Source organism: Nelusetta ayraudi, unplaced genomic scaffold (genome assembly GCF_046127955.1).
Source record: "Nelusetta ayraudi isolate G7.1 ecotype Tasmania unplaced genomic scaffold, CSIRO-AGI_Nayr_v1 ptg000236l, whole genome shotgun sequence".
NCBI lineage: Eukaryota > Metazoa > Chordata > Actinopteri > Tetraodontiformes > Monacanthidae > Nelusetta > Nelusetta ayraudi.
Window position 1 is genome coordinate 1 of NW_027466285.1, and position 15,557 is coordinate 15,557.

At 52.8% G+C, this 15,557-nt stretch overlaps 1 protein-coding gene across 2 annotated transcripts; it reads left to right on the top strand.

The window, feature by feature from the left end:
- Positions 1–736: 736 nt before the first annotated feature.
- On the top strand, positions 737–14,589 carry LOC142882161 (solute carrier family 4 member 11-like). Of its 2 annotated transcripts, XM_076016725.1 has the most exons (18): positions 737–981; positions 2,029–2,257; positions 3,485–3,517; positions 5,112–5,193; positions 5,799–5,922; positions 6,323–6,532; positions 7,000–7,084; positions 7,529–7,654; positions 7,753–7,866; positions 7,946–8,078; positions 8,187–8,260; positions 8,428–8,650; positions 8,997–9,103; positions 9,561–9,726; positions 9,926–10,099; positions 10,850–11,045; positions 12,011–12,180; positions 12,469–14,589. In XM_076016725.1, the coding sequence occupies exons 1-18, from the start codon at positions 871–873 to the stop codon at positions 12,533–12,535; spliced, it is 2,424 nt and encodes an 807-aa protein (XP_075872840.1). In that variant the 5' UTR covers positions 737–870; the 3' UTR covers positions 12,536–14,589. The 2 variants fall into 2 exon arrangements, with proteins under 2 accessions (XP_075872840.1, XP_075872841.1); XM_076016726.1 differs by lacking the exon at positions 3,485–3,517 and having other exon boundaries at positions 739–981.
- The last annotated feature ends 968 nt before the right edge of the window (positions 14,590–15,557 follow it).

Consider the following 15,557-nt stretch of genomic DNA (forward strand, 5'->3'; position numbering starts at 1 on the left):
CTGCTAGGCTCGGGAACCCCCCCCACCCCGTGGGCCATAAGATCATGCTTGGCTGCATTTTCTGCGTTGGGGGCGGAGTCAGCCTCTCTTCCTGTCACATGATTGACGCGCCCCTCCACCCCCACCACGTTCTCCGCTGATGCTCTGATGGCCTCCGGTCAGACGTCCAGCAGCTGATTGGTTGTCGGGCTTCCAAAGTGAACGGCCAATCAGAGAGCACCGCTGACCCCCTGCCCCTCACCCCCGTCCAAGGAGGGCACCGCCCCCTGCAGGTGTCGCTTTTTCACACACGCACACTCTTGACTGTTGGGATGACATCATCAGACCCCAACCCCCCCCACCACCACCCCGCCCCGCCCCCCTCTCAGTAGACATCAGCTCCAGCTGTTACGTAACACAACGGGCACACACACACACACACACACACACACACACACACACTCTCGTCTCCGCTGTGGGAAAATCCGACGGCTCTTTGTTCTGTTATCAGAGTTCTCGCTGCCGCTGCTGCTGCTGCTGCTGCTGCTGCCGCTGCTGCTGCCGCCGCTGCCGTCGCCGCTGCTGCTGCTGCTGCTGCTGCTGCTGCTGCTGCCGCCGCCGCTGCTGCTGCTGCCGCCGCTGCTGCCGCTGCTGCTGCTGCTGCTGCTGCTGCTGCTGGTGTATTAGAGTGTTATCAGCCCAGGACGTCCAATCCCTCCTCGCTGTGGCGCTTTGAGAGCCCTGACATTTTCATCAGCCGCTCCACAGAAGGAGGAGGAGGAGGAGGAGGAGGCTGGGCTCCTTCTTCTTCTGCTGCCGCTGCTGCTGATCCCTCCTGCGGAATCAGCTGATTAAAGCTCCGCCTCTTTGATATGCAAAGCGCAGATTTTCATGATGAATCTTAATCCCCTGTGCCTGCTGCTGACGGCGCCCCCTGCTGTCTGTGTGTCTCTTGCAGACTCCGACGACTCCGGCTGCGTGCTGCTCAACACGTCCAGGAAGGTGAGAGCCAATCACAGGCCACCTCTCTGGTCTAGGTTTGGCTATCAGGTCACACCTTGGTGGGCGGCGCCAAGGTGGAGTCAGCTGACCCGCGAGAACAGAATGGAATAGAATAGAATGGAATGGAATGGAAGGCCTTTATTAATCCACATTTGGGAAGTTTGCAGACGTTGCATCACAGCAACAAAGCGTAGCGCAAAGAGAAGGAAAAGTGATGTTTATTAAAAGACATAAAAATCAAATCAAAATATATATAAATATATAGAAGACATGTCAGACAGGTGGCGCTAGGCTAAGGGAGGTGGGGGGTGTTGTTCCATGGCGGACGTCTGGCTGCTCGGCCAATGAGGAGCCAGATAGCCCACCATGTTGAGCTGTGACCACTGATATCGTCAGCTGGGAGGGGCCCCAGCAGACCCCCGGGACCCCGAAGAGGAAGAGGCGGGGCTAGGAGATGACTGAGTGACGGACTGACCACTGACATGGCTTCTTTCAGTTCGGCAAGCAGGGTTCAGAAGCTTTAATGGGCCGCATATGGGCCTCCGGGCCGTAGTTTGCCCACCCCTGGTCTATATTTATATTGACACGCAGCACTTATTTTCAGTCACTGCAGGGGGGGGGGTTCAGACCATGCGCTCTCAGCGCAGTGGAGGGGGGGGGGGGTCCATTCAGCCACTGACTTCCTGTCAATCAGGAAGTCGATGAGGGAGTGCATGGGATGGATGGCAGCCCGCTGGGCGGCTGGGCTCCTCATCGAGCATCCAGCCAGTCAGGAGCCAGCCTGCCCTTCACCCCCCCCCCCCCTCCACCTCCTCCTCCTCCTCCTCCTCCCCCACCTCCTGTTTGTCTTCCTCCCCTTTCTCCCCCTCCTCGTCCACCTATTTCTCCTCCTTTTCCTCCGCCTCCTCCTCCACCTCCCTTGCTCCTCTGTGCCCCCCACCCCATCCCTCCTTCTCCTCAGCAGCAGCAGCAGGTTTTTCACCTCGTCCTTCTCCTCCTCTCTCGACTCTCCCACCTCTCCTCCTCCTGCTCCTCCTGCTCCCTCAGTACGTGAAGCTGACCAACTTTGAGGAGGAGGTGCGAGCCCACCGCGACTTGGACGGCTTCCTGTCGCGGGCCAGCATCCTGCTGGACGAGACGGCGGCCTCGCTGGACGACGTGCTGAAGCGGATGCTGCAGGCGGTGGGCCAGGACAGCCACGCCTCCGAGCCCAGCTGCAACTTCCAGGAGGTGATGAGCCTCCTCTTCACCGACGCCTCGGCGCAGGAGGTCAACGGTGAGCGACCAATCACGCGGCTCCTCTCTCCTCTTGACCTCTTTTCCTGGAGTCGGTCGAGTCCCGAGACACAAACGGCCATATTTGTAGTTTTTCACTCTTTTGGAGGCTTTTTTTGGCTTCTGAAGCTTCACAATTCTGGATTTATTTTTTTTAATTTGAAATGCTACCTTTTATTCTGATAGACTGTTTTCTGTTTTGAAATGCTGGCATTTATTTTGAAAGGCTGGTTTTTATTTTGAAAGGCTTGATTTTATTCTGAAAGCGTCCAGTTGCGTCGACGCTGTCCTGGGTCCGCTGTGTTTTTTCCTCTGCCGCCTCAAAGCCCCTTGGTCTCACGTCCCAACAGTTCTGGCTCTCTGGCACCGCCCTGCTGGCTGAGCGCTGCAGCACAGCCAATCAGAGCCGCCGGCCGCTGCCACCGACGTCTGTTGCTGCGGTCAGAAGGTCATGTGATGCAGCAGCAGCAGCAGCAGCAGCAGTTGTTTTTTGTCTCTTTTTTCCATTTTCATCTAATCTGTCTGGTGTGGAGGTGCGGGTGGGGGCGGGGGTGGGGGCGGGGCCCCCCGACCTCCTGGACTGACGGACGGAGGAGGTGATAATTGACTTCTATCTTCGATCGCCGGCTGAGCTCCTCACAACGTCTCAGGCTCTCAGCCACCGCCTGCAGACACTTTGAGCTCTGCCTCTGCCATCCTAGGGAAAAATCCATCAGGGCTTTAAAGAGCCAACGTCAGGTGAAGAAGGGGGAGCTCCTCTCTCTTCCCCTCCTTCCCCTCTTCCCCTCCTCCTCCTCCTCCTCCTCCTCCTCCTCCTGCTGCTCCTCTTCCTCCTCATCCTCTTCCTCCTCCTGTGCCCCCGCTCCTCCTTCTCTTCCTCCTCCTCCTCTTCCTCCTCCTGCTGCTCCTCTTCCTCCTCATCCTCTTCCTCCTCCTGCGCCCCTGCTCCTCCTTCTCTTCCTCCTCCTCCTCTTCCTCCGACTGCTGCTCTTACTCTTCGTACCCCCCCCCTCATCTTCAGGGAATTTTCTCTGGAAAAATCTTCTTTAATATGCACGAGGCAGCAGAGGACAGGAAATGAAGCTGCTGCTACTGCCCGGTGTGTGTGTGTGTGTGTGTGTGTGTGTGTGTGTGTCTGACTCTCTCTCTCTCCTCCGCTCTCTCTCTCTCTCTCTCTCTCTCTCTCTCTCTCTCTCTCTCTCTCTCTCTCTCTCTTGTCCACATGCAGACAAATGTCACAGTTTCGTTTTCTTTGACGACGGTAAGCTTCTTCCTCAGCAGCCTCCTCCTCCTCACCATCACCCCCCCCCTCCCCCCCCCCAGGACTGGGTCGCTCACGTGACCTTTGCCCTCTGGCGGCCTGTAGGGGGCGCTAGGCCCGCCTGCTTCCATTTGGACTGAATGGAAAAAGAGCATCAATTTTAAACATGATTAAGTTTAAAGACAGTGTGTGTGTGTGTGTGGGGGGGGGTTATTGTGACAAGTGGTGAGATTTGATTGGACGTCCACGACCCAGCCCTCTCAGCCCCTCCCCTCTCATGTTCCCACATGGTGATTGGCTGTACCTGTCCACCTGACATTGACCAGGTGATTTTCTCCATCGCCCCCTGCTGCATGTGTGTGTGTGTGTGTGTGCGTGTGTGTGTGTGTGTGTGTGTGTGTGTGTGCGTGCAGTGATGAGGATGTTTTTACAGCAGAGATCAAAAGGGGGCGGGGCCTCCGTCCTGCCATCATTATTTCCTCATCTTTCCATTGAAGCTTGTCACATCTGATCCGCTGCCAGGTTCTGTGTGTGTGTGTGTCTGTGTGTGTGTGTGTCTGTGTGTGTCTGTGTCTGTGTGTGTGTGTGTCTGTGTGTGTTTGTGTCTGTGTGTGTTTGTGTATGTGCGTGTGTGTGTCTGTGTGTGTGTGTGTCTGTGTGTGTGTGTGTCTGTGTGTGTTTGTGTCTGTGTGTGTGTGTGTCTGTGTGTGTTTGTGTCTGTGTGTGTTTGTGTATGTGCGTGCGAGCTTGCTCGCCAAGATGTGACGAAACTGTGTGTAAATCTGCACATAACTGGCAAATATCAAAGGTGTCACCATTAATTAGTCCCTCACTTCATCTCTCTCACACACACACACTCACGCTCACACACACGCACTCACACACACTCACACACACTCACACACACACACACACACTCACACACAACTGAGACAAGTTTGTTCACCCCAGAAGGTGATGTCACACACAGGAGGCGGGACCTGGACTGCTGGGAGCATCTTGAGCAGCATCACTAGCCACGTTGCTAATGTTAGCAGCGTTAGCATCAGGAGCCACGTTTATATCATCTCCATTCTATTTGTCAGTCTCTCCTCTTCTTCTGTCTCCACGTCCGTCTTCCATCTGTCCTTCCATCAGTCTGTCTGTCCATCTGTCTGTCTGTCTGTCTGTCTGTCCATCTGTCTGTCTGTCTGTCCTTCCATCAGTCTGTCTGTCTGTCTGTCCATCTGTCTGTCTGTCCGTCTGTCCATCTGTCTGTCCTTCCATCAGTCTGTCTGTCTGTCTGTCCATCCGTCTGTCCTTCCATCAGTCTGTCTGTCTGTCCATCCGTCTGTCCTTCCATCAGTCTGTCCTTCCATCAGTCTGTCTGTCCATCTGTCTGTCTGTCCATTTGTCTGTCCTTCCATCTGTCTGTCTGTCCATCAGTCCTCCCTTCTTCACTCTCTCACTGTTGTCATGGTGATGCTGCTAACATGATGTAGCCCGGGACAGCCTGGTGCAACAAGAAGTGGAAAGTGTGTGTGTGTATGTGTGTGTGTGTGTGTGTGTGTGAGACCTCTGACCTGTCTGTGACTCCGCCCCCTCCCTCCCTCAGTCCACCTGCTGTCAGAGACCATCCAGGGAGTGACGGCCACCGCCACTGGAGTCCAGTACCAGCAGTCCTGGCTCTGCATCCTGTGAGTGTGTGTGTGTGTGTGTGTGTGTGTGTGTGTGTGTGTGTGTGTGTGTGTGTGTGTGTGAGTTTAAAACAGTGTGAAACTGAAGCATGTCACTCAAAAGGTCACATTTTTAATTGAAGATGAACTGGTAACAGCCCCCCCTGCTGGCCACTTTTAACAGCTGCACTTGTTGAATGAAAAAAAAACGTGTGTGTGTATATTTTAAAAAAAAATCTTACAAATAGTGAATTATTTAATTGTGTAATGGTTTATATCTATTAATATTTATTATTGTTTTTAGTAAAGTTGTGTTACGTAACCTGAGCGGTACCACAACAACAAGACGGAGGAGGAAGATGAGCCAGTTTTAGGAATATTTCAAGGAATTACTGAGGAATGATGAAGGACTTCCATCTGTTGACGTTGTGTGCCGAACAGAACAGGGTGTCCAGAACCCAGCAGGGTGTCCTGAAGGGAACACCCTGATATATAGGAATAGGGCATGGAGTTCCATCCTGTACCTGTAGGAGGCAGCCAAGAGTGAGAAACAGCGCAGGGAAGGAGCTTCTTGTTGACTCCACCCCCTTCTCTCTTCCTCTCTCTCCCTTGCCGTTGCGCCGCAGCTGCAACGTCAAGCACCTGCAGCGGCGCCACGTCTGCATCTCTCGGCTGGAGCGGCCACAGAACTGGGGCGAGAACTGCTGCGAGGTCCGCTACGTCATCCTCATCCTGGCACCGCTCAAGATGGTGAGTGGTCAGCCCGCTGGCCCAGCCCCTTGGCCGTGGCCCCGCCCCCTGGCTCAGTCTGGTGGGTTAGCGTCACTAGCCATGTTGCTGTCGTCACCTGGGCTTAGCGTCACCGGGCTTAGCGTCATAGCTAATGACGCTAAGCCTGCTGACGATAGCATCATTAGCTATGATGCTATCGTCACCGGGCTTAGCGTCATGATGCTATGGTCTTTCCTTGGCCACGCCCCCTCCTCCACGTCATGTGACCTCCTGCGCTCCTTTTCGTCCCGCTCCTCTGGGGGGCGACCACTCAATCCTCCAACAGGGATAAATTTAGGAGCCGGCTTGTGATTGGCCGCGTGTGACCTCCTCCTCCTCCTCCCTCTCCTCCTCTTCCTCATGCTCCTCCTACTCCCAGAAAAGCACCAAGACAGCCGTCGAGCTGGGCCGGACCTTCGCCACGCTCTTCTCCGACATCTCCTTCCGCCAGAAGCTGCTGGAGACCAAGACCCAGGAGGAGTTCAAGGAGGCCCTGGTGCTGCAGCGCCACCAGCTGATGGAGGTCAACCAGCAGCCCCTCTCCCTGGAGAAGGAGGAGACCGACCCTCGCAGCCACAAGCCCCTCAGGGTGGGCGGAGCCTGCTCCTCTTCCTCTCTGTCCTTCTCTTGTTCCTCCTCCTCCTACTCCTCCTCCTCCTCCTCTTCTTCACTCTTCACCCCCTAAACCTCCTGACATTTCTCTCAGTGCTCTCTCTCTCTCTCTCTCTCTCTCACACACACACACACACACACACACACACACACACACACACACTCGTCACCACCTCCGTCTAATTATGTAATTCTGCATTCAACAGGAAAATGAAACACTGCCTAATTGGATAATTTGCTTAATAAGCTGCCTGGTCTCTTCGTCATTCACACACACACACACACACACACACACACACACACACACACACACACACTTCTCACCCGCGCTGATGATCAGTGTTTTAAAACACAGCTTGTCTCACTGTGCCAGTAGGAGGCGCTAACACTTGGTTTTGTGTGTGTGTGTGTGTGTGTGTGTGTGTGTGTGTGTGTGTGTGTCAGTGTCGAGACTTCTTCCGGGCCGGGCGGGGCATCTACGAGGACCTGTGCCGCAGACTGCCCTTCTACCCCTCGGACTTCACGGACGGTAGGTGGGCGGAGTCATAGGTGGACGGAGTCAGAGTCTAGCGGTAGGTGGGCGGAGTCATAGGTGGGCGGAGTCAGAGTCTAGCGGTAGGTGGGCGGAGTCATAGGTGGACGGAGTCAGAGTCTAGCGGTAGGTGGGCGGAGTCATAGGTGGACGGAGTCAGAGTCTAGCGGTAGGTGGGCGGAGTCATAGGTGGGTGAGTGGAGTCAGAGGTGGGCGGAGTCATAGGTGGACGGCGTCAGTGTCTAGCGGTAGGTGGGCGGAGTCAGAGGTGGCCGCAGTCATCAGTGGGTGGAGACAGAGACTGGGTCTGATGATGACTGACTCGCCCTGGTGAAGCCTGGGGTTGACAATGTAACAGGTCTGGTGGTCTGGTGGTAGGGTACTATGGCTGCAGTACCTTGAGTGGCCACTGGGTGGACACCTGCTGTGTTTGTCCTGCAGGGGTCGTCGGCAGCAACAAGACCCTGCTGAAGTACATGACCACGGCCATCTTCCTCTACATCGCCATCCTGCTGCCCGCCATCGCCTTCGGTTCGCTCAACGACGAGAGCACACGCGGCGAGATCGGTAGGCCCCGCCCACTCAGGCCCACCAGGCTCAACGCCCCCCTCTACTTCCTGTCCCACCTCCTGACGCTCCTCTACTTCCTGTCCCGCCCCCTCCAGACGTCCGGAAGACAATCATTGGCCAAAGCATCGGTGGCATCATCTACTCGCTGTTCGCCGGCTCGCCGCTGGTCGTCCCTCTGACCACAGCGCCACTCGCCATCTTCATCAGCGGTAGAGGCTCACACACACACACACACACACACACACAGACACCATGTGACATGCGGCTGACTCCGCCCACTCCTCCCAGTCATCCGAGGGATCTGTGACGACTACAACCTGGACTTCCCGGCCTTCTACGCCTGCATCGGCCTGTGGAACTGCCTCTTCCTCATCCTGGGGGGCATCTTCAACGTCAGTCTGCTCATGAAGCTCTTCAAGAGGTCCTCACACACACACACACACACACACACACACACACACACACACACACTGGACTGTCTGGATTGGATTTGATGGCTCACTTCTGCTGCGTGTGTGTGTGTGTTTAGGTCAACGGAGGAGGTCATCGCTCTCTTTATCTCCACCGCCTTCGTGGTCGACGCCTTCAAGGGAACCGTCAAAAGTGAGATGTGCATGTGTGTGTGTGTGTGTGTGTGTGTGTGTGTGTGTGTGTGTGTCTGATGGCTCCACCACTACAAGGGGGGATTTATTGTGGCAAAACGATTGCAAATGCGTGTCTCAAATCTGTGTGTGTGTGTGTGTGTGTGTGTGTGTCCTGTCCTCCCTCAGTCTTCTACATGTACTACCACCCGCCCACGCTGGACACCAACAGCAGCCTGCTGGAGCTGGCTCAGGGGGGCCCCCTGCTGGCAGGGAACTGCAGTGCGCCTGCAGCGGCCGGCCCGGTGGCAGCGTCCCTCATCCAGTGCACCCGGGAGCGGCCCCTCCTCTGCCTGCTGCTGATGCTGGGGACCCTGTGGATGGGCTACACCCTCTACCAGTTCAAGAGGAGGTAGGAGTGGGCGGAGTCAGGAGGGTACGGTCAGGGGTGGGCTCAGGGGGATGGATCGTGGGTGGGGTCAAGGTCGCAGGGCCAGGAGGTGGGGTCAGGGGGTCAAGGTCATAAGAGGTTCTGCTTCCAGTCCTGCTCAGCCACTGGGTTCTCCGTGGTCACATGGTCTCAGGCTTACATCCTCTCTCTCCCTCTCTCTCTTTCTCTCTCTCTCCCTCTCTCTCTCCCTCCCTCTCTCCCTCTCTCTTTCTCTCCCTCTCCCTCTCTCTCCCTCTCCCTCTCTCTCCCTCTCTCCCTCTCTCCCTCTCTCTCCCTCTCTCTTTCCCTCTCTCCCTCTCTCGCCCAGTCCCTTCCTACACGCCAAGATGAGGGAGGTGCTGTCGGACTGCGCCCTGCCCATCTCTGTGCTGCTCTTCTCCTTCATTGGCTCCTACCTGTTCAGCGACATCGAGCGTGAGTCCCCCCCCCCTCCCACACACACATACACACAACAGCCAACTAAACAATCAGCTCACTGCTGACTAGCGAGCTCCCGCTAGCTATAGCTCCACCTCTACCTCCTCCCTTTGCGCCAATCTGACTGACTGACTGACTGACTGACTGACTGACTCACTCACTCACTGACTCACTGACTGACTCACTCACTGACTCACTGACTCACTGACTCACTGACTGACTGACTGACGGACTCACTCACTCACTGACTGACTCACTGACTCACTGACTGACTGACTCACTCACTCACTCACTCACTCACTGACTCACTGACTCACTGACTGACTCACTCACTGACTCACTCACTGACTCACTCACTGACTCACTGACTCACTCACTGACTCACTGACTCACTGACTCACTGACTGACTGACTCACTGACTGACTCACTGACTCACTGACTCTCCTCCCTCAGTTCCAGTCTTCAGGGTCTACGACCGTCCTGTGTTCAGCGTGGCTCCGTTCGAGCGCCTGTCGGCCCTGAACATCGTCAGCGCCATGGGCCTGGGCTTCCTGCTGGCCCTGCTCATCTTCATCGACCAGAACATCGTGGTCTCCCTCACCAACGCGCCTGAAAACAGGTGAGCACGTCGGCCCCGACACTCGGCACACACACACACACACACTCGCACGCAGACCTGCAGCGCCCCCTACAGGATGAGTTGCGGAGTTCCTCTGCAGAGAGAACCTCTGTGTTGTGGGTTGAGAAGGCGACCGTGATGACCTTTGACCCGGCTTCCCTGCCGACGATGCTGTGTGTGTGGGTGGGCGTGTCCTCAGGCTGCTGAAGGGGACGGCCTACCACTGGGACCTGGTGCTGTCGGGCCTCATCAACATCCTGATGTCGGTGCTGGGGCTGCCCTGGATGCACGCCGCCTTCCCCCACTCCACCCTGCACGTCCGCCAGCTGGCCTTCGTGGAGCAGCGGGTGGAGGGCGGACACCTGTATGAGACGTGAGTGAGCTGGGGGGGTCGGGGGGGGGGGGTGTTCAGACCAGGCTGACCTCTGACCTGGAGTCACCTGTATGAGACGTGAGTGAGCTGGGGGGGTCGGGGGGGGGGTGTTCAGACCAGGCTGACCTCTGACCTGGAGTCACCTGTATGAGACGTGAGTGAGCTGGGGGGGTTATCCATCCATCTATCTAATATATATCTCATTTCACAAGCGAGGTATCGGCGGCTCATAGCCCGGTGCGGCTTACATATATATATATATATATATACAGTTACAACTTAGTGGGTGGGGCTTATATTGAGGTGCGCTCTATAGTCCGGAAAATACGGTAATCATCAACATTTTTAGAAGTACAATGAGCAGAATACAAATGTGTAACACTGAAACAACTTCCGGTCGCACTGAAATTATTTTACACACACACACACACACACACACACAATCCCACCCCCGCCATCCTGCAGTGAAAAGCTGGTGCAGTGTCAAAAATGTTTTCCGTGCGTGTGTGTGTGTGTGTGTGTGAGTGTGTGTGAGTGTGTGTGTGTGTGTGTGTGTGTGTGTGTGTGTGTGTGAGTGTGAGTGTGTGTGAGTGTGTGTGTGTGTGTGTGTGTGTGTGTGTGCACACAGTTCAATGTTTTCACCCTAAACGGCCTCCTGTGACCTGAGAGACAGGTGGGTGGAAGAGAGACCAGCGAGAGAGCCCAGGCTGGGGGTTGTGACTCTGTGTGTGTGTGTGTGTGTGTGTGCAGCATCGTGCAGGTGAAGGAGACCAGGCTCACCTCGCTGACGGCCAACATCCTGATCGGGGTGTCGGTGCTGCTGCTGCCCCTCCCCCTGCAGTGGATCCCCAAGCCCGTCCTCTACGGCCTCTTCCTCTACATCGCACTCACCTCCATCGACGGCAACCAGATGTGCGACCGCATGGCACTGCTGCTCAAGGAGCAGGTGTGTGTGTGTGTGTGTGTGTGTGTGTGTGTGTGTGTGTGTGTGTGTGTGTGTGAGGTGGCAAAAGTATCCACTGAACTGAAGTAGAAGCACTCTGGTAAAAGTAAAAGTACAGAAAAGAAGTGAAAATTAAATTAAAAGTGAAATTATTATTATTGTTGTTGTTATTGTTGTTGTTTAATTAATGAATTATTACGTATACATATATATGTATATATATATATAATGTATTTATGATCATATATTTTATACACATTAATGAATTGATTCATATTGATCTGTGTACAAATGCAGGGAGTCAAAGTAAAAAGTACTCGTTAAAAGATATACTCACCTGAAAAACATCTGTCCAAGTACGGCAACAAAATAGTACTTCATTACTTCCAACCTCTGCCTCGCGGTGACTCTGCTCGCAATCGCCTGTACGCTCGCGCCCCCAAGAGGGAGCTGGAGGAACTGCTTCGGGAACCTTGGCGCACGTGCTGAGGCGGTTCCTTTGGCAGAAGGGCGATGTTTGGTTTTTTTTGTTGTTATATTTTTTTTCACGGTCTGCCGGCGGTCACGTGACCACCGGCAGACCGGAAGTGGCACGTGACACGACATGTTCTTCAGTTCTCGGTCAGTGTTTCACCTGAAGGGTGTTGAGTTGATCACAGGCCTTGTCGGCTTCTGTTTGTTTCGCTGTTTCTGAAAAAAGTGATTCATCAGATATTGGTACAGAAATATATTTATTCATATTTATGTTCTAATTTAAAAAAATATTAAATGAAATACATTTTTTAGTGTGATTTCTTTCTGTCTTTCTGTCTAACTGAACTCGATTTGTAACTGCCGTGGCTGTGGACCCGCCCCCCCCCACCGACCTGATTGGCTGGTTGGTTTGTCGGTCCCCGTTGACCCGCCCTTGTCCCGCCCCTTTGCTTTGTCGGTCCCCGTTGACCCGCCCTTGTCCCGCCCCTTTGCAGACGTCGTACCCGCCCACCCACTACATCCGCAAAGTGCCCCAGAGGAAGATCCACTACTTCACCTTCCTGCAGATCCTGCAGCTGCTGCTGCTGTGCACCTTCGGCATGTACCCCATCCCCTACATGAAGATGATATTCCCACTGCTCATGATCCTGCTCATCCCCGTCAGGTCAGTCGGCTCCGCCCACCTCACAGCGGGGGTCACAGTGGAATTGAACTGCTTTCATACATATATAAATAATTAATTTAATGATTATGAAATATTAATTATGACAATGATACATAATATTAGTTATAATTTCTGTTGGAAACATGCTGATGGTGAGGCGTCCAACAGGATGTCAGGAAGTGATAGCGTGACGCACACACAATGTGTATGTGTGTGTGTGTGTGTGTGTGTGTGTGTGTGTGTATGTGTGTTGTGACCTGCTGTGCTCTGGTGTTGTGTGTCTCTTAGGAACAGCGTGCTTCCTTACATCATCGAGGCCAAATACCTGGACATCATGGACGCCCAGCACATGTAGCTGCACACGGACTCACTCTCTCACTCCAGCTGTGAACCGGAATAAAGAAGAAGAAGAAGAAGAAAAAGACTTTCAGAGATTTAAAAAAACAAAGTTATAAAGCAGATCTATGATGAGAAGATTTAAAGATTTAAGAGAAAAATAGAGCAAGATATTTTTCGACGCAGAACTGTTGGGACTGAAGCATCAGAGGAGGGTGGGTCGTGGAGGAAGGAACTCCGCACGCCGTCCTCATCGCCCCCCCCCCCTCCCCGGCGTGTGTGTGTGTGTGTGGGCTCAGGTGAGCTGCACAGGTGCGAACGACCTCCCACATCTCTGCTTTACGGCACTTTGCACTCACGTCTCTTGTCATGCGGGTAAATCTCAGACTCCTCCCCCTCTTCCACCCACCACCACCTCCTCACGCACGCTCCCCCCCCCCCGACCCCCCTTCACCTTTCAGCTGTGACTCCACCCCCTGTCTTTGTTTTTATTCTCTCACACGTCTCGTACTCTCATCTGTGAAATCCTTCCAATAGATGCAAGAAGGAAGTGTGTGTGTGTGTGTGTGTGTGTGTGTGTGTGTGTGTGTGTGTGTGTAACATTCCAGCAACAGCAGCAGCATTTTTCCCCCTGAAAGTCGACAGCACAAACCAAAAAAACAAACACGCAGTGAGCGAACATTTCCTCCGAGGTCCGAGGGTGGCGGCAGAATTATGACGTTTTTTTGTTGTTTTTAAAAAAAAAACCACTTTGTGTCGCTGGTGTCTGTTTGGAACGAGTGCCACGTGACACGAAGGTTCCTTCCATGTCTTTCGTTTTAGCTTCACTTCCGACATTCTTCTCGAACCTCGTTGGTGTTTGCCAGTAGAATCAGACCTCGTCACAGGCTCCTCCCACAGTCTTGCCCCTCCCCTTCCACTGTGGGTTTCTTTTGTTTTTGTTGGTGTTTACATACTCGAAAGAGGAGGAGGAGGAGGAGGAGGAGCAGGAGGAGGGCAGATAGGAACTAGCATCCAACTCTTCTTTCTTTCCTTCCTTTCTTCGCACTGTGCTGAACCAATCAGCTCCTTTTCTATCTCGGTGTTCTAACTTATGTGGATGCTTGTCATGTAGTAATACACACATGCACACACACACACGCACACACACACACACACACACACACCTAACAGCTTGTCCACCTACGGCGAAGGCAGCGCTCGCTCACTATTCAGCAATACTGTGTATAAAAACTGCTTCAGCCGCAACCTTTTGGTTTTTTTCCCAGTGAAGAAATATTTTTGTGAGACATGCACGCTCGCTCGCACGCATGCACGCATGCACGCGGTACCAAAAACCACTGGTCCGCACGCACAGAAAGGGGAACTTGAAACCATCTCATTGTGGTTTTGTGTGTTGTGTGTGTGTGTGTGTGTGTGTGTGACTTTGGTTGGTGAGGGTGTTTTAATAGACAGACCCCATATGGCAGCTCCTGAAGATGTCCAGCAGCCTCAGCAGGTGACAGCTAGAAGCTGTGTGTGTGTGTGTGTGTGTGTGTGTGTGTGTGTGTGTGTGTGTGTGTGTGTGTGTGTGCGTGCATGGCTGCAGCAGCCCTGAACTTGAGGGACAGTAGCAGCAGCATCAGGTTCAACTGGGGACGTCCCACCACAAGATCCTCACACTGACACCCAACACACACACACACACACACACACACACACACACACACACACACCCCTAGGCCCCCTGCTGGATTAGCCTGCATACTGTGGTGTTTTGGCTCTCCTTCCTTCTTCTCCTTCCTCCTGGTTTCAGAACCTGTAGTCGACTTTTTCTAATCATGAATGTACGACGTGGGTTTTTATATAGCGTAATAATTTTAGGTGTCAAACAGGAAGAAAAAGTGTAATTTTTGTCAAAAAGATCGGCTATATTTGTAAGCTGTAATATGTTGGGGAAAAAAACAACTCCTGGTTATCAAGCAGAACGTGTTGGTTTACTATAGTATCTAAAAAAATATATACTGTTCACTGAAAAGAGAGACTATCACACTATCTCAGCTGTTTGCCAAATAAAAAGTAGTCGTGACGTCACCTCCGACGAGTGCTGGTCTTCTGTGGAGCGACCGAGCGCGCTGACGTGCTCGCACGCCGGCGCGCGCGGCTCATTTTCTTGCTTGACGCGGTGTCATGACGGTCGGAGCAGCGGCATTACACTGCGCGTGTCGCGCCGATACTATAAATGATGGTATTTTGGCGCGTTAATCGGGACTGGATGTTCAGTGAAGAATATTGTTATGACTTGATTGTTGTTTTTTTCTATTTTATTTTTTAAATGTATGCTTTAGCGCGTGGAGAAAGAGTTACTGTTGAAGTTTAAATCAGAAGACTGCGAATCAAAAAGAGGCATACGTTGTTTGTTTGTTTTTTGTTTTTTTTTACATTTTATTGTTTGTTTTTTAATTTGAAATTGGATTTTGCATGTGTGAAACGAAGTTATTTATTGTATATATTAATCTCTGTTCTATATTTAGCTTGCTTGGGTCCGTTTAAAAAGGTTCACCGTTCTATCTGCTGCCAGATTTCCTTTTCAATAAACGTCAACGTTGCTCTGCGACTCTGTCCAACTGTTGCATTTTGACCCCGCTGTGTCAGAGGTCGATCAGCGGTGGATGCTGCTGGACCAATGGAAGAGGAGCTGGTACGTCGAGGAAAAGGTCTGGGTTTGGATGAGGGGAACCAAGTGAGTGCAGTTCGGAGGGAAAACACGCCAGAACCTGCGTGAAAACCGTCAAAGATGTCCTTTACTTTTAGGAAGCGCGCGAGCTCAGTTGGAATCTGGACTGGAGTGCGAAGTGGCCACTAGAGGGCGACAGAGCTGATGCATGTTGACTACAAATGAATAATAATAATAATAGATTTTATTTATAACGCACTTTACATCTGCGGTCAAATCTCAAAGTGCACAACAAAATAAAATAAACAGTAAAAGAGAATAAAAGACAGTTAAAACGGTCAACAAATACAAACAGAAAAAGGCTTTTAGTCCTTTTTTAAAAGCC